This window comes from Coloeus monedula (genome assembly GCF_965178545.1).
Source record: "Coloeus monedula genome assembly, chromosome: 7".
NCBI classification, from domain to species: Eukaryota; Metazoa; Chordata; class Aves; order Passeriformes; family Corvidae; genus Coloeus; species Coloeus monedula.
The window spans coordinates 12,290,602-12,313,869 of record NC_138787.1 but is presented as its reverse complement, the minus strand read 5'-3'; the positions used below and the strand labels follow the sequence as shown (position 1 = coordinate 12,313,869).

At 37.2% G+C, this 23,268-nt stretch overlaps 1 protein-coding gene across 2 annotated transcripts in view; it reads left to right on the top strand.

The window, feature by feature from the left end:
* The window catches only part of HYCC2 (hyccin PI4KA lipid kinase complex subunit 2), a 50,763-nt gene extending 27,617 nt beyond the window's left edge, over positions 1-23,146 (top strand). The window contains exons 7-14 of one of the 2 annotated variants that reach the window (XM_082285150.1): positions 1,721-1,801; positions 2,438-2,553; positions 3,334-3,429; positions 4,316-4,432; positions 5,117-5,204; positions 9,022-9,181; positions 10,371-10,538; positions 15,337-23,146. In XM_082285150.1, the coding sequence (XP_082141276.1) occupies positions 1,721-1,801; positions 2,438-2,553; positions 3,334-3,429; positions 4,316-4,432; positions 5,117-5,204; positions 9,022-9,181; positions 10,371-10,538; positions 15,337-15,941 (1,431 nt within the window). In that variant the 3' untranslated portion in view covers positions 15,942-23,146. The remainder of the gene's footprint in view (positions 1-1,720; positions 1,802-2,437; positions 2,554-3,333; positions 3,430-4,315; positions 4,433-5,116; positions 5,205-9,021; positions 9,182-10,370; positions 10,539-15,336) is intronic. The other variant, XM_082285151.1, reaches the window with a different exon arrangement.
* Positions 23,147-23,268: the final 122 nt, after the last annotated feature.

The window sequence follows — 23,268 nt, the reverse complement described above, 5'->3', positions numbered from 1 at the left end:
AAAAGCGTAATGAAGGTTTAGAAAAGATGTGTTTGCAAAAATTTTTTTTTTAGTTTGTAGTTACCTTTTTTGTAAAAAATATTTTCACAAAAAAGGATAATCTCATGGGCTTCTCAAACTTCAATATGCTTCTGTTTGTAAGGAAATTAGGTAGTCCCCCTTAATGTTGCAAAATAGAACTTTTTGTGATTATCAGGCTAATATGATTAGTCAGTCTTGATGTGTCACTTCCCCTGCCCTCCCACGTACTCTAAACGTGCCTTTTTAAGGGTAACTTGAAAATGAAACCGCTTTGCATGCGAGCACTGATACATGCATGTGTACATTTGAGTCAGATAATTGTTTTGAGGGCAACTGTAGTTTTAAGAATAAGTAAAAGCAACTGTAAATTATTAAATTTGGCTGTTGGATGTAAAAGCAGTTTTTTGCATCCTTACCCTAGCCTGGAAATGTTTACTTTTGTAATGTTATGAGGTTGTTTGATAAATTTAGCAATACTGCCACAAGAGGCATTCTCTAGTGAGAATTTCTGTGTTATAGGACCTTAAAACATATTCTAATTCTATCACCCTTCCCTCTACTGTCATTGTAAACCCCTCCTTTAAATTGTGGTTATATTTCTACACATAAGACACAGAACAGCCAAACTGTAATTCTTAAAATGTGTTCTAGTTATGTGTTATGTTAGGTCCACTCTAACAACTGGAAGATCTAGTTATTTTAGATTTATTCTGATAGAAAGAAACCATTGGAAACTGTTTGCTGATTTTTGGTAGTGTTTATTGGATTGAAGTAGTATGTTTATCTTTTCTCCTGTTTTTTCATGAACATTCTTCAGTTCATTTGAAAGATACATTGGTGATTCAAATTTTTTAAGGACAGTAATTTCTCCATTCTCTCCATATTCAGAAAGAAAGAGACCTCAAAATGGACAGTGGTTCCCACTGTTTTTCATCTTTAATAAAGTTGATATTTTTCTGCAGATATACTGAGAGTGAAGTTATTTTCTGTATACTTAGAAAGTGAAAGGGTTAAATAAATCTGCATTCTGACAAATTCTGTCAGCCGTTCTCCTGTTGTAATCCTTGAAGCCTGGTACAAGTACTGAGCTACTGCGTGCTGAACTTTGACATAAACTGGAATGACTGGAGCTTATTGTCTGAAAATTTGCTGTACAAAGTGCAAAGGCAGGATTTTAGACTCCTTTTTGCTATAGTCTTATGTAATTGCCCTTAGTACATTTTCTTTAAAAGCTGCAGGGTTTGCTTATGTAGTAGCCTAGCAACTACAAAATCTGACCAGTTTGAATTGGAGAAAATATTGTGTGTTTCCTCCTGAGGAAACTTTGCCAGTCCCCTTGATTTCACCTTTTCTTTGTGGTGCATTTATTATGAAATACTAGCCATTGTCAGCTAGTGACTCATCAGCCCTTCTGTGTCAGTATCTTTAGTCTCACTGATTGAGGAGCCAGTGCTGGGGTTTTTTTAAGTATTGCACACTGATTCTGCAGAGCAGTTTGTGATAGAGGTCTTTTCCCACTTCTAAATATGGATGTTGATATTGTCGATATTCTGCAAATGCGCAAAGTCCTTGGGGTGTTAATAGTCTCATCAGATCAGGACATCTAACTTACTTTGTCAAATTCCTTCTAAGAGTTGAAAGTTATTCCAGCTCCTATCTCCTTACTTCTGTTTGAGTTCTGGTTTTGTTTTTAATGCAGGAAATTGCTGACAAAGATGGAAACAACAAAGTTCTGTCTTTCACCATCCCTTCGTTATCTAAACCCTCAATATATCATGAGGTAAGAGAGCTGCTGTGGTAAATTAAAATTGGATCTATTAGAGGGATGAAAACTGGATCCATTTGATGCCACAGGCCATTTTAGATGCATCTTGTTGCAGTAAGTTCAATGTCTGTAGCTTGCAGTTAGTGCAATAGAATGCAATAGAATTTGTAGAAGAACAGGAGTGTAAATGTTGAAAAATCTTTGCTGACTGCCCATTTTTAATAGAGGTTAGTTATGGTATAGCTGCAGCTGTGATTTTTTGCCTCTTACATGTTAGTATAAAAGTAGTCTTCCTTCTAACTCTTCCTTAGTTCAGTTAGAACTTGAAATTGTGTTTTTCTTTCTCTATTGTTTCTGGACAAAAGGTCTATGTGATTAGGACAAACTTACTGTACATGGATATGTAAGACTCAAAGTTGAAAATTGCTCTCACCTGCTGTATTACTTGTAAGTGTGTGCACTTTACGATACCAAAACTAGGTAATGTTTTTAGATTTACTGTATTCTGGAGTAATCTTCATTTTTACAGATCACAAGATAAGTGTGCCTTTTGCCTTGGGTAGTTAGGAGTTCTAATGCTTTTGGGGAATTTTTACTTACGATTTGGCTTCTCCCCCCTCCTTCCTTCCTTCTTCCACCACCTACTTCTAGCCCTCTACCATCGGATCCATGGCTTTAACTGAAGGAGCGTTAAGTCAGCATGATCTTATCAGAGTAGTTTACAGTGATCTTCATCCTCAAAGAGAAACCTTCACAGCACAGAACCGGTAGGTGGATGCATTCTTAACGTTAAAGGTGCTTCACCAGGGAGACAAGTCCTTAAACAAGACCAAATATATTTTGTGTCAGTCCTTTGTCAGCATTAAGTGCTTGGAAATAAATCTAGAGAACAGCCTTGGTAAGCTTGAGGTATAATTTTCTTTTTCTTTGTTCCATCTTTGTATGTTCTTCTACTAGTTAATTTTGAAGAATGACTTCTCTGTCATTGCTGTGTCTGCAAAGAATATTTTTGGTTTTATGGCTGTCTATTCAGTTTTTCCTGGAAGTGTAACAAAATTCAGCTTTGGATCAGGGGCTGTGACTCCTTTTTCTACAGGAAAAAGGGAATGGAGTGAAGTGGATAGACAGAACCAGGAGTGAGAGAAATTGCCCTGCTGTTTAGTGACTGCCAGCTTTACCTGTGTCTAAAGACAGCACTGGGAAAACTGATAAAATTATTTTGAATGCATTGCAGACATTTCCACTTCTATAACTGTCCAAATATTATGCCATACCCCATTTCCTTCATAATTCCTGCATATGCTAATGGCTTTCAGGAATAATAAATTTAAGTGTTTCAGGAATAATAAATTTAAGTGTTTATAGTGAACTTTTGATAGCCTGTTTCAAGTTAGTGAATTATAATGAAAGAGGATTAAAGAATTTGTGTGTTTACTTCTGACACTTCTTCCTGTGGGGTGCTTTTTGAGACTGAATTGCAGATTTCTTGTGTTAAATTTCAGTGAAATATTAAGAATAAAAACAATGCAAGATTTTGCTCTTTTCAGGTTTGAGGTGCTGAGCTTTCTTATGCTGTGCTACAATTCAGCTATTGTCTACATGCCTGCTTCTTCTTACCAGTCGCTTTGTACGATGGGTTCCAGGTGAGACACTTGCCTTTGAAGTAGTCTTCAGGGTCATCTAGACTTTTAAATATTCATCCAGTAAAGAAAAGTGCTTTCTGAGGGGGATGGATTAGTTCTTGGTATGCTTCCATCATTTTCACTTGAGTTGTGGCTATGGTAAATTTGCCAAATAGGTTTCATTTTCCTGCATCTGAAAATTAGATCTGTTCTTTGAGTATAGAAGCAAGACGACATTTTATATGCAAGGGATTTCTGCTGTTTTGGAAACAGTACAGCAGTTGCTATGTATCAGTGGCCATCTGTTGCTTCTGCAATGAAGATTCAGATAGTAAACTGATACAATAAGGATATATAATAAATTACCCTGTTTTTTATGTAGGCAGTATATTGGAAGCCAGGCCCCTTTTTCAAGTGTCAGAAATATTTCTTACAAGGCAGCTGAGAGCAGTTCTCAAGACTACAGTATGTGTGTTATCTAACTTTAGGTATAAGGCAACTGCATGCTGTCATCATACATTAGATGGGAGGTGACATACTTCTCTTCTGTACCACTGAAATGTCTCCTTTAAAGAAAATTGGTTTCAGTTGCTGAATTTTAGGGAGAGTCTCCTGGCTGGCAGTAGAGAACATCTTTCCACCCTTGTTCTTTAGAAGCTGGTTATGATTTGAGGAAAACAGGTGGAGTTATTGGCTATATGGGAGTAACACTGGACTATCAGCAAGCCACATATCAAGGCACTGCTTCAAAACTGCTCTAATCATTAGGAATGCAACATAAGAATGTTCTATGTTGTGTATTTATATTTTAAAAAGTAAATTCGAAAGTTACGTAAAATATCTGTGATATAAAGACATTTGTAGTCTTCATAGAGTCAATACTTTCTTGTAATGGCGGTTCTTTTAGGCTGTGTGTGAGTGGATTTCCACGGCAGCACGAGAAACGCTGGAAAGAGCCCTGTGGTAGAGTGGTGTTAGACCCTGACTTCATGGTGCAGCTGCTCACAGGTGTCTATTACGCCATGTAAGTAGACCGGGTTTTCTTACCTAAAGAGAAAGGTCTGCTTTTACATGTATTAAAATATAAATGCCACTTGTTTTATAATTGAAAAAAATAGTTAGACTCATAAGACAAGTTTATATTCGATTCGTGTATTTCCCATTACTTGCTCATTCAGCCAACAGATAATTTGAAAATATTTTTGTCAGCAGTGAATTAGGTGATAAAGGGCTGGCAGTAGGTCGTGAAGAGAGTTAGAATTCTGATTTCAGCTTCTTCCACCTTGCCACTACCACAAATACCTTCTGTTCACAAGCATAATGAGCTTGGATGCCAAGATAAACTGATGAAATGCAGACCTCTTGAATGTCAGTAGCATCTGAAATAGCAAAAATACATTTCTGGTACAAATTCAGTTCTGCTAAGTAGCATTAACATTTGCATATTGACCCCATTTTTTTTAAGTTTGTCCTGATTATGCCATTAATTTTGTCTTGCTTGGGGGGAACATGGAACAGCTTTCTTGTTACACAAACAAGGTAATAAAATACTTTGTACTGTTAAAAGAAGTTAATGTACACTGGAGTGTACGTACAGTTGATGAATTTTCTACATAAGGTGAGAAGTGAAAAGCTGGATTTGGGCAGAAAAAAATAGAAGTTTGTTTTCATAAGATATGGAAGATAAATATTTGTCTTTACTTTTTAGATATAATGGTCAGTGGGAACTTGGCCAGGAGGTATTGGAGGACATAATTTACAGAGCACAGCTTGAACTCTACTCACAGCCCCTCCTGGTAAGAAACAATCCATTGTAATTTATGGGCTTGGTTAACAGTATGGATGTGTTTCTGAAGTGGACTGGTAATGGAAGCTTTTGTGTCCATTCACTGCACTATCAAATGCAAGTGATTTGTTAACAGCTGGTGTTTTCAACATAGCTATTTATACCATACTTTTTCTGCTGAGTATTAAGCCAGGGTGTTGGGTTCTCCTGGGACTCACTGAGGCTGAAAGCTAGGATTTTGCTAATATATTACAGTTGTCTCAAAATGTTTATGTTGTTTTGACATAAGCTACTGATCAGTGGTTCAAAGAAGCTTAACTGAACAGTTGTATGTTGTAGGGCATTGGTTGCAAAAAAAGGTGTTTGCTTCTAGACCTTCATCAGGGCTGAGAATAAGCTGTGGGTTTTAACTGATAACAAAGGAGAGAAAGCAACAGCAGGATAGAGCTGGAAGTGAAAAGGAGCTCCAATCCCAGAGTCAATGCCAGATTTTGTTTGATAAAAGTCACACAGATCTTAGTCTTTACCTTGTTTGGAGGAGCAGCAATAAAATGGAATAGTTCTGATTGTTAGGGGTGGGGATTTTTCCAGTTTTCACTATATTTGCCGTTCCAATTGTGAAAAGAGAGAAGAAAAATGGGGAAACTGGGCTGGATGCAGGTAGATGTGATTGGGAAGGATGAGAAGGTTGAAACAGAGAAAGGAGAAGTTTTTGTCAGATGTAGGAATGAGAATCAAAAGAAGAGGGAAAATTAAGGAGAATAAAGTAAATTAGATTGCTGTTTCAGTTTCTGCATTGGAATTGTGGCTAGAAGCCTTTAGTCCTCCTCTGAACTAACAGCAGTAAAATGTCATTGCTTTTTACATAACTGACGAAGGAGCGATTGGCAAAAGTCTTTTTATGTGGCAATCTGAGATCACTCTTTTCTGAACTAAATTGCATAAAATTATTCTCTAGATGTATTAATATTGGCTGTAAAATTTATCTACAGGCTTTCTGATACTGCTGCATTTAAAATGCCTGCTATCCATTGAATTATTATAATAGTTGGTTCCTTTTGGAAATGACTCATCACTCCATCAGATTGAAAGTTTTAAATTAAATATTGAACCTGCTGAATTGGGCCATCCTATCACACTACTACATTTTAAAAGTGTGTAGGAGGATCTGGAACTTGATGATATGACAATTTTTAGTTTTCATTGTTCATTTTTAATCAGTTTGTCCTTAGAGATTACTTCTAGTTGTAAGAATCTTCTAGAACATCGGGGTTTTTTTTTCCAATGCTCCTATTGATACTCCATCCCATTGTCTGGTGACATCATGACATTACCAATTTTTACCCTTTCCTGGTTGTCAGGTTTTTCCTGCATATGCATGCAGGCCTATTGGTGGAATTTTTCTTTTCAATACTCTGATCATTGTCTAGTTTTACTAACATTTTTGAAAGTAGCTTTAAGAAATTGTCAGTTTTATCAAAAAAATTACCTGCACATCTTTGCCCTAATGCTATATTTTCAAGCAATTTGACTTTTTCAAAGATTGGAGCCCTTTCCTCTCATTGGATTCTTCAGGAGATGTATATAATTTAGCAGCATTATAAAATTCTATATTTTAAACCTAAAACTACTAGCACCAAATAATTATCATCTGGGATGCTTCACAGGTAAGTTTCTAAATTCAGCTTCTGCCTAGGATTTCCTAAGAGCAGCAAATTCTTTGAAGTCTATTTAATATTCAGCCAAACCCCCACATTAGGATTATTTTTAGATACCTGTATTCAAAGTATTTGTGTAATTACAGGAATACTATCAGTCATCATTACAATGAGAAACATCATGGTCTTTGTGCTTGTTTCTTGAAGAAACATTTTTGACAATTTAGTAGGTCCATGCTCTTATTTACATAGGTTTTTATTGCTTGTAGAAAGAAAACTAAGCTAAAAAAAACCCCAAGTTGAAAACCAGCATCAGAAAGCTATGAAATACCTGTAATCTGTAATGTAATCTGGTCTTTTGTCACTCCTGCCCAGAGACTGCAGTGGAAAGGGCAGGAAGCAACACAAAAGAAAGGCCTTTTCTGGTAAAAGAGAAGTATTTCTGTTAACAAATGCTGGGTATTGTTCAGGAAACCTGAGAGTTTCCACAGGGACAAACTAATCACCAAGTGTCAGAATTAGTACCTGGGGACCTGGGGAGTAGGCGGTTCCAGTCAGTCTTTTCCTCTGAACAAAGAGTTCTGCACGTTTTTCAGACAGGAATCCCATTCTTCAGAGCAGAGACACACAGGCTTTCTTAGTCCAGTGCACAGGAACCATGTCAGCAAGTCCCTGTTGTGACAGCACCTTTATCCAGTGTATTTTATTGATGCACTTATTGCTCTTACTGAATGTTCTTTCCTTGGAGCTCCTTTCTGGTAGGCAAGAGTGGATGTCTGGCCTGAAACCAACCCTCCTTTGTCATTGATAGTTGCAGACTTGTCTTGCCAAGTCTGAATTGTGCTGTGTGTTTGTTTTCCTGCCTTTCAGTGCTGGATTAGACATCATGAGCAAGTGTTTTTGCATCCTGAAAGATCGTGGTTTTGAGGGTGTTTTTGTCAGACAGGGACTGTGACTCATTCAGACTGGTTATTTAGATTATTTCAAGGATTTACTGTTGCATTGATTTTTATCTCCATATGGTTTTCCTCCGTCCCCAGAAGTACAATTTGTGCTGTTAGAAAGGGCCAGCTGTTAAAAGGTTCAACAAGCAGAAGTGCTCTGTCACGATTCTGGTCATGTTGCAGTCTTTTGCTATGATTTTTTAGATTTTTTTGTATACCAACAAGGGTATCTATTCAAAAGAGATAGACTCCAGTGAGTAGAAGATTTTGGAATATCAAGGTGTGTTCATTTTATGTATTGTGGTTTTGGGGGGATTTTGAAGCTTTAAGCTTCAGCTTTGTTATTGTTGAATATTGCACATGCCATAGAGAACCAGTTTGCTTTTCTGGAGCTGGTATACAAGTTCACTTTTGATGAACAATTTACTTGTAGACTGAGAAATATTACTGAAAGTTGCTTATGTCTTTTTTAAAGTAAACCTCTAATCCCACAAAGGCATTTTATGGGAAACCTAAAGAAGTAATTAAAACATCAAAGCCAAAAGAAGTAATTTGTTCTCCTCAAAGCTGCAAAACATAACTTCTGACTTTATAATAGGCTATTACAATTTTAAAAATAGGTTTAATAAAGATGAGTGTATTTTAATAACTTGATGTTCATTGCTTAGGTTGCAAATATTTTTTTTTTTTCCTTAAATAAATCTTGCAAGAACGTGCAGTCTAATCCCCTTGGTTAGGTTCTGTTGGTGTTGTTTTTAGGGAGGGGTGGGGAGTGGTATGGGGAAAGGTATGGTGGAAATCAGTCCTGTGCCCCTGTGCACGAGGCCATAGGCTGTTTGCATTGGCTTGGGCTGTGACTTAGTTTCATTGACACTCTTGTCATAAAACATAAATGGTATTTGCCTTGACATATTGCAGTCTCTTTTGCATGGAGACCTTCCTGTATGTGTTGTTAACGTCTGTCACTACAGATGGCAAAGATAGAACAAAACAAATTACCTCCAAAAAATGGAGAAAATTAACTCTGGTTTTGAGAATAGGTTTGTGATGAACTTTTCCATGTAATCAACTTTGAATCCAGGGAATGGGGTCATCCATCTTGAGGAGAATCTGGCATAATTATCAGTTCTTGCTTGTTCTCCTTTCTGTATCCAAGCAAGAGATCCAATATTGCCATTAGTGTAATCAAGGATAGTAGCAGTACAGCATCTTACTTTTACCTTAGGTTGCAAATGCCATGAAGAATTCGCTGCCTTTTGATGCTCCTGATGCATCGCAAGAAGGCCAGAAGGTACTGAAAGTAGAAGTTACTCCAACAGTTCCAAGAATTTCTCGGAGTGCTATTACAACAGCTTCTATCCGTCGTCATCGCTGGAGGAGAGAAGGTGAGCTTTCTCTGCCAGGAGCACATACTATAATGTACTGTAATCATCATCATCACTGTAATCTGGCTTCTGAGTTTGAATGTTTACAGAACATTGGGGGGGCTTTTTGTTTGTTTGTTTTTGAAAAGTGATACTCCATAATAATATATAATATTTTACATCCTCAGAGCAGTGCATGAACATGAATATTTGGGGTGTTTGTTTTGGTTTTGATTTTGTGATAAACTGTGAGGTAGGTGAGAAAAAGGAGAAGCTGGAAAATGTTTAATAAGACTTCTTTTTTCTCCATGTAACACAGTATGAAATTGTAGGGGTAAAGTGTGGCTTAGAATTTGAGTTCTTTGTTTAATCTGTACTAAAACTCAACTGCCTCCCTTCGTAAATAGCTCAGGGAATGAATGCTAACATCTAGACCTTAATAGGATTCCAGCTGCCTAAAGCTACTGATGGCAGTGGGAGAGGGAAAAACTGAACATCACACTCCTACCATCACATGACCCAGTTTATTGGGGGTCTTTAAAATAGGTTTGGATAGTTTAGAATTAGTCTTTCTTTTTCCTCAGTGAGTACTTACATCATACGGAAGTGTGCTTGACTGTATGAAGAAAAAAAAAGTAATGATCTTTACCTTGATGTGATGACATCTTCAGTGTAGGTGTAGCAAAAAGCTTGCTTTGAAATCACTTTGTCTACTTTTAAAGCCTTGTTACTTCATGTATAAAACATTAGTTTAAAACAGCTGCATAAATCAATGAAGGTAAAAAGGAGAATAATGTAAGAATCAACTGAGAGTAAAAAGTCTGAAAACAGGAATTACGTATTTTCCTGTAGTACATTTCTTTCCCCTTTTATTTTTTAATATTCTTCTTGGTCATGTGCAAAAGGATTTGATGACCTCTGGTCTTCAGCTGAATCAGGATGTCCAGGACAACAAGTAGCTGTCTCCTGTTTTCAGCACTCTGCGTCATGTTTGTCTTCGCTGTAGTTGCCGTTATATTCATTTGCTGGTCTCTGGTCTACAGTACAGCCCACCTGTCCCTTTCTGTGGATGTTCTCACCACTTTTAACTAAGCATGGGTAGTGTTTTGTGTCTGTTCCATGTCCGCATAAACTTTCTATTTTCCCTGCCTGGGTTGGAATGCCAAGAAAGGAATAGACAAGCACTAAAATGTTATATGTTGAATCCCAGATGGCTTTGACTTCTCAATCGAGGCTGACTCAAGCATTCCTGGCTCACCGATCCAACACGGCTCCACAGACCTAGGGATCAAACGTGAGCAAGAGGGGGAGGTGCTGATGCGCAGGACCCCTGAGCATGGCTTCCCGGAGCCCACCTTGGCAGCAGCCACAACAGAGGGTAGGACAGAGATGAGGAGGCAGAAGTCAGTGAGGCAGTTGCTGGAGGAGGATCCTGGCTCCCTATCCCCAAGCAGAACTTCTTTCCATTCTAGTGTGTGTTTCCGCTATCCCAGGGTGTATTAGCTTTCTTTGCAATACACACATCCCCTATATACCTAACATCAGGTCAGGAACTACCTTTTGTTATTGTGTGGGCTGGCCTGGGGCTTGCATCTGTGTGGTGAAAGACTGCTTGGCATGGCACACACACAAAAAAACAAGACGGGTAATATCCAAGAGCTTTGAGATTGCTTGGAAGCTTTCTATTACTGAGCATGTTTAATCTGATTTTAAGAAGAAAAAATATGCACCAGATTAATGTGAATCTAGTCCTGAAAAGTCAACAGTACCAACTATAAATGGATTTGGCTACATTTTAGTTAAAGTAGTGTCTTGTTAGTCTGCAGTTTTTAAATTTTCAAGAATGACGTTTCCTCTTCCCATTAAAAGTCAAGCCTATCTAAAACAGGTATGCAGTTGCTGATGTTTTATTGTCAGTCATCCTGTAATTGAAAATTCATATATGTACAACTCATTTAGAGCTGGCTGCTCTACAAGCACCAAAAAAGTGCTTGTGTTTTCAGGAAGAAATAAGGTTGTCATATTTTTAAAAACTTCAGAAACAATTACTGCTTTCTTTCTCAGCTGGGATGTCCACACAAATGCTGTAGGGCTTCATAGGTCTGCTTTGCAGCCAAGAATAGCAGATAGAGTAGGTGGTAGAACTTTTTTTTGCTTAAGTTCATCTATTTTCAAGATGATTTCCTTGATGAAAGACGTAGTTTCAAATACTGAAATTGAATCTTGATTTCTCCTCAGAGCTGAGAATTAATTCTTACAGATTAGGCTAAACATATTTTCAAGTACTTTCCTATCTTAAGTTGTCTTCTCCATGTGAACATTCCTTTGGTGTTTCCAGCCTCTATAAGGACATTAGTTGATCATAAGTGAGATTTATTTGCACATTCAGATATGAGCTACATAGGTTTCAGATTTGCTCTTCAGGAAACAATAATCTGGATAATTCGGAGACTTAAATGTAATATTATCACAGAATCATTTCACTTAAAGTTGCTATCAAGCACTAATTAAGATCTCATGCTTCTGTAGAAAAAGTGGCATAAAAATATTTAGTGCAGGTTTCTAATCTACTTGGTGCATTATGAATTTGAGCATGCTCAGTAAATGATCCTGTCTTCTCTTAAATTCACTTTTCACTTGATCTTACCCTGTTTATAACTCTTTGCATGTGCATGACCTGAAGGATATAGAGAAGTCCTGAGCTGCAGAGAACCTTCTGGGACAGACAGGAAGTGGGAAGGGAAGTTGACAAAGATGATGCATTTTAGTCTTGTCTGAAGCCATTGATATAATGGGGCATATTACTGGATAAGGCATCATTCCACATTCTCTGCTTCAATACAAATGGATTGAATACCATTTACTTCTGCAACATTAGCAATGTATAATTACATTCTTGATCAAACTGAATTCTCCAGCTGATAGCATCTGGGAGACAGCCAAGGAAGGGAGTTTGGCTTGATTATCAACATAGAATTGTGTGTGTTTATCCAGGGGTCTGTTTTCTGACACTGATTTCACAGAAAGTTTCAGCCAGAAAATTCCCTCTCATAAATACCAGTTTAATGTCAAACAGCGCAAGGAGAGACTGATCACTTCTAGTGACTTTTCGATCTTCAGATATAGGAAGGATAAACATGCTAAAAGTAATTTTTAAAAGATGTATAAAATCCCTTCTTCAGATTGGTGTTTTGACCCCTTGATTAGAAAAAGACATGACTTCAAGAATGACTCAGTAATGCTGTACAAGGTATTCTGCTGCTGAGTGGTTGCAGCTGTGGTTATGTGCACTATTTTGGGTCAGTGGAGAACATTGAGTCTGTATCTGCAGGACTACTTGGGTATATTCACAAATAGCAAATTATTTGGGCACAGATTTATTCTGATAAGGAACAGTGAGAGTCCTGAATACACACTGTAGTGCAGTGGATACAATTTCTGTTGGGTTGCACAGTCTCTTTCTCTTTTGGCCTGAAAATAAAGAGTACTTGTAAAGGAGTAGATTCTTAGGTTTTGTTTCCTTTTAAAATTATCTTATTGGTCTATTGGAACAAAAACAAACAAACAAACAAAAAAAAAAAAAAAAAAGAGAGAGAGAGAACTTTGTTGTTACATCATCCTGTTTTTCTTCCCAGAGTATATAAGGACTCAAACGTTTTTTTATTATTTCTGAGGGCAGCTTTTAGAGGAAAAATAAGATACATTAGGAAAAGAATGTGTTTGCTGATTTACTTTAATCCCATTGAGAACTTCTGTAGGTATGTGGGTCTGACTAGACAGAAATTCTCTTGCATGTTGTCTTCTCTATCTTCTTCATTTTCGAGCACTGCTGAGCAGCTTGGGCCTCTGTATAGTTGCAGCATCCAAAAGCTTGCAACAACCCCTCTCAGTCTTGTCTTTAAATCCTGTGGATAAAATGCCACTTTTCCAGTGTAACTATTCTGCTTCACTCTCCCTGAATAGGAACATGTGCTTTAGCATCCTGTTACTCAGTAATGTTTTAACATAAACTTTGAAAACTACTAATGTTCTTGTAATAATAAAAACCTTAGCAGTGTTGTCCGGAGATACCTTCTTACAAGTTCCACATCTTTTTATTGAATAAGAAGGGCTTGAGAGGGGGCTTCAGCTGCTTCTCTTGCTGCTTGTAACCAAACATGCTTTCATCCAGCTTTGCATGATTATATAAAGAAACATAAATGTTGGTTAATTGAAAAAGTGGTCTTGCTTTTGGTATGTTCCAGTAATGTCTGATTTTTATCAGTACCTTTGATTTGTGTGTGGGAAGGTTGGAGGGGGGAATGTCAAAGTGGATTTTGGATAAAATATATCACTGTTTAGTGTAAGAAAAGACAGGTATGTCTCAAGGAGAAGATGAAGGCCTAGTTCAACCAAACAGGGTGGACAGGAAGTGGGGAAAGTATATGCATTTTAAATATGGTTACAGGAAGTTAAAGCAAATAAACACACCCTTCATTTTAATAATTGTCCTGGGAACCTAAATAGCTTCTTTTTCTAAGGCTAAAGGCTTAACCAAGGAAGGAAGACTGCAGTAGCATGAGCTATATTACCTTTCCCCTTCTGGGAGGCTATTGAGTCAAACAGAACTATAGAAAACTACAGAATCATCTCTCATTGCATTGTTTTGAGAGAGGCTGAGAGTGGTCTGATTTGGAGATGTCTAAGTATCTTTTGTAAGCTGATACACAGTAATGGTTATTCCAAGGCAAAGTTTCCTGTAATGAAACCTCCCTGTAAAGTTTGGTTTTGCATTACACATCAGAAACGTGAAGTTGAATCAGGTCACACAGAGGTGACAACACCACCGAAAACTTTGTTCTGTTTGCCATGATGTAAAATGTTCCTTAGCTAACAGTCAACATGACAGGATGAGCTTCCACTCAAATATTAGACTCTCTCATATAGTTGCTGCCATGTTTTTCCCGTTCCACAAAAAGGATTTAAACAGGTTTGCTTGGAGGTAAGCTGGGTCGAACAGTCTTAACAGTAGAGCACCACAGTGGCTTTATTTCTTGCAAATAATCAGGCTCTACAGCTTTTACAAAGAAAAGCAAAATTCTTATAGCCTGAATGACTCCTTTTCTGCCAACATGGTTGAAATGTATGCCTTTTTTTCACTGAAATGAGATACATGGAGCAAAAACTCTAGCTCAATTTTCAGTTTTGAAATTTGAATGCTGCTCAGTTTTCTACTAAAACAGTAACTTCTTTTGAGTACTTGGAGCTTAGAAAAAGACTGGAATATGATTAAAAGAAAAAAGTACTTGTGTGCGGCCCTAATCATATAGGCCTGAAAGTAAGGATTTAAGAAATGATATTGTAAGGCTTTTATTTTCTCTTTGAGGTTCCAGTCAAAAGCACAGTGCCTTGTCTATAACATGAAGTGTTTCAGAGATTAAATTTCTCTTAATACAAGAGTTGCCTTTTTTTTCCCTCTGAGAAATGCAGACATTGAGATAAAAGCAAATACGGTAGAAGCACCTGGATGGGATTTCTGTGAATGCAGGGAGGATTGAATTTTGGAGGAGAGAGAACTAGGAATTAGGTTAATCTCCAATAGAAAGTATAGTTACATTGTTCTAAGTGCCAGCTACACACAACAGAAGCCTTCTACCTCTGTTGGAACATTGTGATTGCTAGCCTAGGAAGTAGCCTAGTTCCGAAGCTTGCTGAGCACTCACCAGAACTTACTCTGACTGGAAGAGATCCTTAGATCTTGCCTCAAAACAGGATAAAAATAGTCTGAAAAGGTGGTGGGTTCGTTTTGGTTTGTCTTTTTTAACAGCATGTAGTAGGAGAATGGGTAGCAAGTATCTGCAAACGGAGCTAAAACCAATTAACCAAATGGGTTCCAATTCTTGTTTATAGACAAAGTTTGGGACAATATTTTGACTGATGAAAGTATTATAGATGAAAGGCCAATCAACCTCAGGGAGCACTAATTGTTAGACTCTTACTCTGCTAAATATGGCAGGAAAATTATTGGCTGAGAATCCAAAAATATTTAAGCAAGTGGATTAGCAAATCCAAGTGGATTAGCAAATGAGGTTTGTTTTGATATTCTGTGCACATCTTTGTCTTCATGTAACTTGAATGCATTCTGTGTGTTCTGATTCGTTTGGGGGTTTTTTGGTTGCTTTTTTTTTTCTTAATAGATGCAGAAGGTGTAAACGGAAGAGAGGAGTCTGTGAACCTTAATGATCCCGATGAAGGATTTTCATCGGGAGCTTCCCTCAGCAGCCAGCCAGCAGGGACCAAACCTCTATCCTCTGTATCCCAGAAGGGCAGCTTAAGGAAAACAGCAAGTGGGCGTTCTGCTAAGGAGAAAGAAACCTCTTCTGCAGCAAAATCCAATGAGAGCCCTCGAGATTCAGTAGCTCGAAAGCAGTACACGCACCAATCCACTGACCTGGATGGAGATATAATTGAGATGACACCTACTAAGAAACACCTCAGCCTGCCTGCTGGGCAGGTGGTGCCAAAAGCCAACAGTCTGGGCCTGATCAGGACCGCCAGTGCTTCCTCCAGTAAATCATTTGACTATGTGAATGGCAGTCAGGCAGGCTCCAGTGTTGGAGCTGGTACAGAGGGTTTTACCAATCTAGCAGCTGGCAACACCAATCGGTTTTCAACTATCAGCCTACAGGAGGACCGACTAGGCCAAGCTGGGGAAGGTAAAGATCTCCTTTCCCCAGGAGCTCCCCTAACCAAGCAGTCTCGATCTCCAAGTTTCAATATGCAGCTGATATCCCAGGTGTAACTTTGACTCCCTTCCTTAGTATTCCCTCTTCCCCCTTAATCCCTGGCAAGTTCGTCCTTAGGCAAAACATGAACCATCATCCCACAGTGTGAAAATACTGACTGTTGTGATCTTGTTTGATTTGGTTTAGCTATCATACTGTATTACTGAAACAGCAATAATTCTTCCCTCACCTTCATCCTTTTTCCCTCTTGTAAACATGGTTGTGAAGCAGTATATAATGTACTGTATGCCTTTCTCCATGCCTTTCTTTCTCCTTGGGTGATGTGCAATCCATCGTAGGCTGATCAGTCCCATTTCAACACTGTGAGACTGGAGACACCGGCGGAAATGGTGAATGTGATCCCTATGAGATGATGCTTTGGCTTTGTTAAGAAATAGAAACGGGTTTGTTTTCTTGGTCTACAGTACTGCAAAGACTACTGGATCCTGACTTGTCTTTCTCAGAACCAGGAGTGCCTCAGAGATTCTAGTGTGACTTTGGACCTCTCTGAGTCTGTGCAATCAATTCTGAGGAGGGGATTGTCATTGCTGCTCCTGGCTGCCTACAGCACTTTTCTCATTAAAACGAGGGTAGTTTTTTCTTGACTGCCCCCAGTCTCTCATCCCAGATGCTTTTGATGTTCAGCAACTGAGACATGCATATTAAGAAGCTGTTTTCCCTCAGAGAGAGGATTCTAGGTTGATAATGTAGGTTACAATGCACTTCTAATGGCGTTGTAGCCATTTGTAATGTTACATGTCTTCCCCTCCAGGACACAGGGTCATTCTGCATTTAGACTAAACGTTAGACACCACCATACTGTTAAAGCAATTTGGTTTGTAAGTGGGAAGGAAACACTTCTTCCCCAGAAAATAATGGCTAGCTCTGCTTTCATATTTGCTGTTGCTGTTGTTGTGAGGTGCTGATCACCGAATTGAAAGGTGTATTCGGGTAAAGAGTATTTCTCAGGCTGCTTTCTTTAGTATCATGGCTGTTGGGACACCCCCACCCCTTTCAGCTGCTTTCTCAATGTCCCTGAATTCAATCATGGAGTCATTTGAGGAATCCTGCAGTCCAGACAGACCATACTCTCAAGGTGCTGTCTCAGGGATAGAGACAATAGTTTGCAAGAAGTACTGAAGCTTCAATGTGAAATGCTTTTCTAGCAATGCCATTTGTGCAAAGGGGTACTGACAGTCCTTTTTTTTTGCCCAGAAGGATCACACTTCATGGCCTTGGTATATATAATCTTTTGAATTTTTTTAACTCTTATTTTTGTGAATTGGCCCTAGTCTAGAATATTCAGAACTCGTGCCATTGAGCCAAGCCTTGAATGTATATGACTGGTGTATGGGCACTGGCTGGTACTTACGTTAGAGGACACTGCTTAGAAGCACATTTCTAGTTACACAGGAGAATGTTTGGTATTCTCTCTCTGTCTCCCTGTATCTCTTTTTGGATTGATAGAAAAGGGGGAAAAGTTCATCCTCTCTGCTTAAGTCCTGTATGATATCCTTGAAGTTTACAACCTGTAAATCTGCAGGAAAGAGTTAACAATTTTTATATGGGAACTTTGGTTTCGCTGTCACTGTGAAGGATAAATGTAAGCAGTTGCAAATAGCAGGCTCTCTTTGAATGATAGTCTTTAAGACGCTCAGAACAATGAATGACATGGTGTGGTATTGCTGATAGTTGGTTTTGGTGGGGATTTTTTGGGGGGTTTTTTAATCTTTATTTCAAATAGAACTTTTTTTTTCAAATTTACATTAAAATTCAGTTAAATATTTGAAGGGGTTTTTGTGGTTTGATGAGTCACTTTGGTAGCCTAGTCCTCATATCATTCATTCATAAAGTGAATTTAGTGGCATCTGATGTAAAAATTCAGTCAAAGAGTAAATAGACTCATCAGAAAAAAAACTTGACAGTTTCTAAATGGAAATTAATTTTTAAGGACCACCAGTCATACACAGATGGAGCTAAAGCAAAGCTGAGATGAAGCTACAAGGCTTACATTTCTGTTAAAAGGTCAAAAGCTGTATATGGTTAAACTCTACTCTATAAAATAAAGTTTTCCTAGTGGAGACAGTAGGTAAGTCATGACTGGAAGTACAAAGTTTATACTTTGCAGAGACTATCAAAAAGGAAATTTGCTTAAATATTTGGGAAAGAAAAGGTCAGGAGTGTCAGCTAACTTTCTAAGAATGACTTTATTTCAGTATTTTAGAAAGTAAAGTTGTTCATTAGCAATGTTCTCTACATTCTATGTTTGCCATTATATGCATTCCTCCAGAAGTTTTAGGACACTTAAATTGGCATCAGGTCAAATTTTACAACCTTTTTTTAAAAGCCGTTTTTTTGTGTGGGGTCCCACACTATTAAAACTATTTCAGGAAAGTGAGACAGCTTTACTGGCTTCAGATAGGGAAGTCAAATGTACATGTGTTAATTCAAATTGGCAAAAACCTCAGTCAAACTACCTTTTAAGATATTCTTACAGTTCTCATTTTGATCATGTGCCTTTTATTATGGTTTCATTTATTGTATTTTGGTTTGTTCTTGTATATATATATACCTATTCCATATCAGTCTTTTTAAAAAGAGTTCAAATTTATCCCTGTAAAAAACCCCCATGTTTTCTATGTGCTGATGTGGTACATACGGGACTTCTCAAAATTACCCTTTTAGTGCAGTGTTTCAGCTGTGGGAGCTTGTTTTGTTGTTTTTTAGCCAACTACTGTTTAACATTTACCTTACAAATCAAGTCATCACTAGTATCTATACCAGCTGTAGTAACAGGCTCTGCTGTGCTGTGTATCATGTTTATCATTACTGCTTCTAGATGTGCCTCAAACTATGCTAAGGTGTGTCAAGATCGTAGCAAATCTTTATACACTATGTTCAGTACATTTCAAAGTACTGTGGCAGAAATAAAATTAGAAGTGTCTGGGATATGGGTGGAGGGAATAATCTGCTGGTTTTCTGATTATATATGCTAAATACTAAACAAAGTACAAAACATACTTAAATTTTCTGACACCTGTGACAAATGTTTAGACTTAAATCAAACCTCCTTATCCTAAATTCACTCTGTTGTCTCTTCTTTTAGAACATTTGGTACTTGAGGCACTAGATTTAGATTTTTGCACTGTTTCAGTGCCACTGGAGCATTATGAAAGGACAAGAAGCAGAACACTATGATTTTTCCCTCTGTGTGTGCATGCATGCACATACATGCAATTCTTAGGTGAGGAAGGGTGGATACTAATATTCTGATGTATACATATACTTCAGCAGGGAAAAATGAAATAGTCCTTGATACGCATCACAATATGCTGCCATTTTGGAACCCATTTTTGTTGGGCTTTGTAATTTTAAGGAAATACAAAATGTTTGGATTGTGAGCTCTAGCTTGATTATCCTTTTCAGGGATTTATTGTGAGCAGCTTTTTGGTTGAAAGGTGTTTGAAGGTGAACCATATTTTCATCCTGCAGAGAGCAAAGTGATGAAGTAAAAATACTTATTAAAATTAATGTTGCAAGATGACAGTTTAAATTGCTGTATTATCCCTTTAGTTTTCATTTGGAAAAATTGTTAAAATGGATACTTCCATATCACTGTCCATTTATAGTGCAGATTTCTTTGAACACCCTTTCTGATACAAATTTGAAGTTTTTTAACAGCATACTTCATTCTGTAATGCTGAACATCATGTTGCAGCCAGTAAGCATTAGATCTAGTATTTGTAGTTTGCCAAGTGTGTTGGTCTTAAATGCATTTCCAACATACTCCTGCTAGCTTTAACGTAATTAAAGTCATCAAAATAGTGAGAAAAAAGAAGTGTTTTCTGACAAAGTATTTATTTGCACTACTTATGAATACTGGAGTTTACTGGGACAGGGTTTTTTCTCACCATGTGAGGTTTACTTGTGTGTGAGTAGGTACATACATTTGTCACGTGTTGACAATCAATTGCCTCAACTGTGTGTATACTGTATGTAAATAGGAACGTATTTTTCAAGATAAAGGGGGAAACCTGCATCTTAGTGGTGGTAAAGCTACTCTGCAGTAAGGTGACCCCAACTCTAACTGCTTTTTGTCTTCAGATACTGTGTGGTTTGTTTTACTTCTTTAATGAAGTGTATTAGTGTTCTTGGAAAATTTTAGCTCCAGGGAAATTTTCCTCAATATTTAATGTATAACATGTTCAGAGAATTATATTTTGAAAAATTAATTTTGGAATAGATAATTCTATGCTATGGCTGTATTTTAACCTAAGAGTTTGAACTTGTCCTATTTTATCATGAACCAATGGCTATCTCCTTTAAGTGTTCAGCATTTTAACTTTGGTCACAAATCAGACATTTTTGTTTATCTCGGCTTACAAATTTAAATTAATTTGAAGACTAAGAGAGAACCAAAAATAACTTTTTGAATAAAATCATAAAAATCAAGCTGTACAGTATAGGAACTGTGCTCATAATCCTAGACGAGGTGTGGAAAATATAATGGATTATGTTTGAATGAAATGTACGTGCTGCACACAAAACAAAAGTACTTTGATGTTAGTAGATCTAATAATCTCATCCTTAAATTCTCTCATTGCCAAAGATATTGCTACCTTGGCATGTTTAATATAACCATTAAAGCCATTAGCTAGGTGTCGTTTTTAACAACCATTACATTACAAGAATAGTTTTCATCAGAGCAGTAAACATGCCCCTTTTATTTCAGTTTCTTGTTTAGGATGATAGCAGGACAAAAGTTGCAGAATATCACTCCTTTTCAAGCATGCTAAGCAAACAAGCCAGCTCCTTTGTACTTGTATTGCATTCTTGATTTATATAATTTTTCAATATTTTGTATTTTCTTCAGTATTTGAAATGCTATTTGTTTCTAGCATATGGGCCTTAATCTCTGTTCACTATTTTTGTTTTTTCCTCACTGGCACTTGGATAAACTTTGTTGTTGAAAGCTCTTCTGTAGGTGATTCAGGGTAGTAAATCATGACATGGGTGTTGTGCTAGCAAATACATGTATCAGTCTGTCAAAATTTGTATGTCATGACTAGCTGAAGAGACAAAATACTTGCCTGCTTCTTCTACAATTGTGGAAGATGATGGTGAGCTGTGAGCAGCTTGGTTTGTTCCTGAAAACAGTAAGTGGATTTTGCAAGACTGATACGAGGTTTTCCACATAGTCATTATGAAATTTTATTTAAATCTTGGAACAAGATTTTAAAACAACAGCCAACCATTTTAGATAAACTTGCCTAGTGAGTTTGTCAAGTGTCAAGGCCTGCGACATTAAAAGTTCAGAAGTAAGCTGTGCAAGTCTTAAGGGTACCTTACAGCTTCAAGAAAAGGATTTAGTAAAAATCTGTCCCATGTTAATAATCTTTCTGAGATTTAATTTAAAAAAAAAAATACAATTTTTGCTTCCATGCTTTTACTTATTTTTCTCTAGGCTATACCTCTCCGTGATTTTTCTTTTCAACTGTGTTCATCGGATTTTACCAAAGGTAGTATCTGAGGGACCAGCTGAATTTAAAATGGGTCCATATATTATCCTTTCTATCATAAAGGATTACTTAGGTATTCCTGTGAGGAGCTGTTGATGGGAACAGATGGATATTAAAACTTTGTACACTAAAAATGTTGCCCTATATTTTAGCTTGTGCATGATGAGCAGAGTGATGAGATCAAGTTTTATTGACCAGCTACTTGGTGGTGAGCTCCCAGTGTTTCACAGTGTATAAGATGTAAACAATTTTAGAGAAGACTGTCTTTGCATTCTGATACAGTTTTTTAATGAGTGATTAATAACCTTCTCAGGAGCCAAAATTTAAATTGCTCTAAAATATGGCTTAGAATTCTCACAGGTTTTGATTATAGAAGGTAAAATGGTTTGGGGAGATTTTTGTTTAGAAGTATCTGCTGGTAAAATGTCTCTGTGGTGCTTTGTCATGGAAACTTCCTTACAAATCAGTAGTGAATCCTATGTGTTTGAGTCCTCATCCTCCCCAGAACTGATCACAAAACAGAAAAAGTAGAGCAACCTTTTACCTTTAGTTCTAAAACAAGTACTTGGAAGTAACAGAAATACTGGCTATTGACACTGTTCTTTCTGTTCAGACAGTTGTTGTTGTGCTAGAATTTCATGTTATTAGTTTATGAAAAATGCAAGTAGTAAAAACTTTGTGGCTTCAAGTATACAGTAGATGTGAGTTAACAATCACTCAGGATAAATCAACATGTCAAAGTATTAATAGATTCTTAGTACTGGGGTGTGTGGTGTGTGTGTGTGTGTGTCAGTGTTCAATGATTACTTTGAAACAAGACTTCTGTTTTCTTGCACATAGTGCATACTTTAGGGGTGGATATTACTAGCTGGTTATTTATGGACAAATACCATATGATTAAATAAAACTGAGTCATTTAACACTTTTTTTCATATTGAAGATTCCAGGAAAAAGCTAATAAAGATTTTTAATAATCAGCTACTCTTAATACATTTTAGATTTACTATGGTAGCTTTTATTTGCTATTAAAAGACCCCAGCAACTAGATTGATACGTACCCCATGCTGCATTTTTTAAATTTGTAATTCCTGTACTTGACAATGAGTTTTTTGATCTGTTTTCGTCCTTGTAAGAATACAGGATTTGCTCTCTGTTTTACTAGCAAAAAGAAACATTCTGCAAGGGTTAAAAGATTATTTTCTTACTTTTTTCGTCATACCAGGTTTGTTTCTCTGAACTAAGGTTTCTGAGGATTTTTACTACTTTAGCATTATGTAATCTCATAGAAGGAGCATAAACAGCACGTAGCCCACTTCTTGTGGACACACAGGCTAGGCAAAAGGACATGGATTGGTGGTGGGAGCCCCTCTTCACCAGCATAGCGCTGCTTGCTGGTATGAACCCCAGATGTTCAAGATTCGGTACTGGTGAAGGACTAAATCAAACAGGTTTTTAATGACCTCTGCTGTATGATGTCCTTTAACCTGGGGACCAGGGAAAATCTTCATTCTTAGTCCTGAAGAAGGCACGTATTGAAGATCATGTTATTGGTGCATGTAAGCCATTATCTTAAACTGTCTTACTGAGCTGGTTCATGCTGTTGACTTGTTGAAATGTGAAATGTAGTTACTATTGACTTTGTAAATACCTGCCAGAGAAGAAATATAATTATTTTAAATCATTGTAAATAGAGATGTATAAAACGCGACACAATCTGCAATGCAGAAAAAAATTATATATATATATATAAATATATAAAGATGTTAAATAAATATTGTGCTGTTTCTGAACAGAAATTAATACTGTGTGAATTGCTGGATTTAAA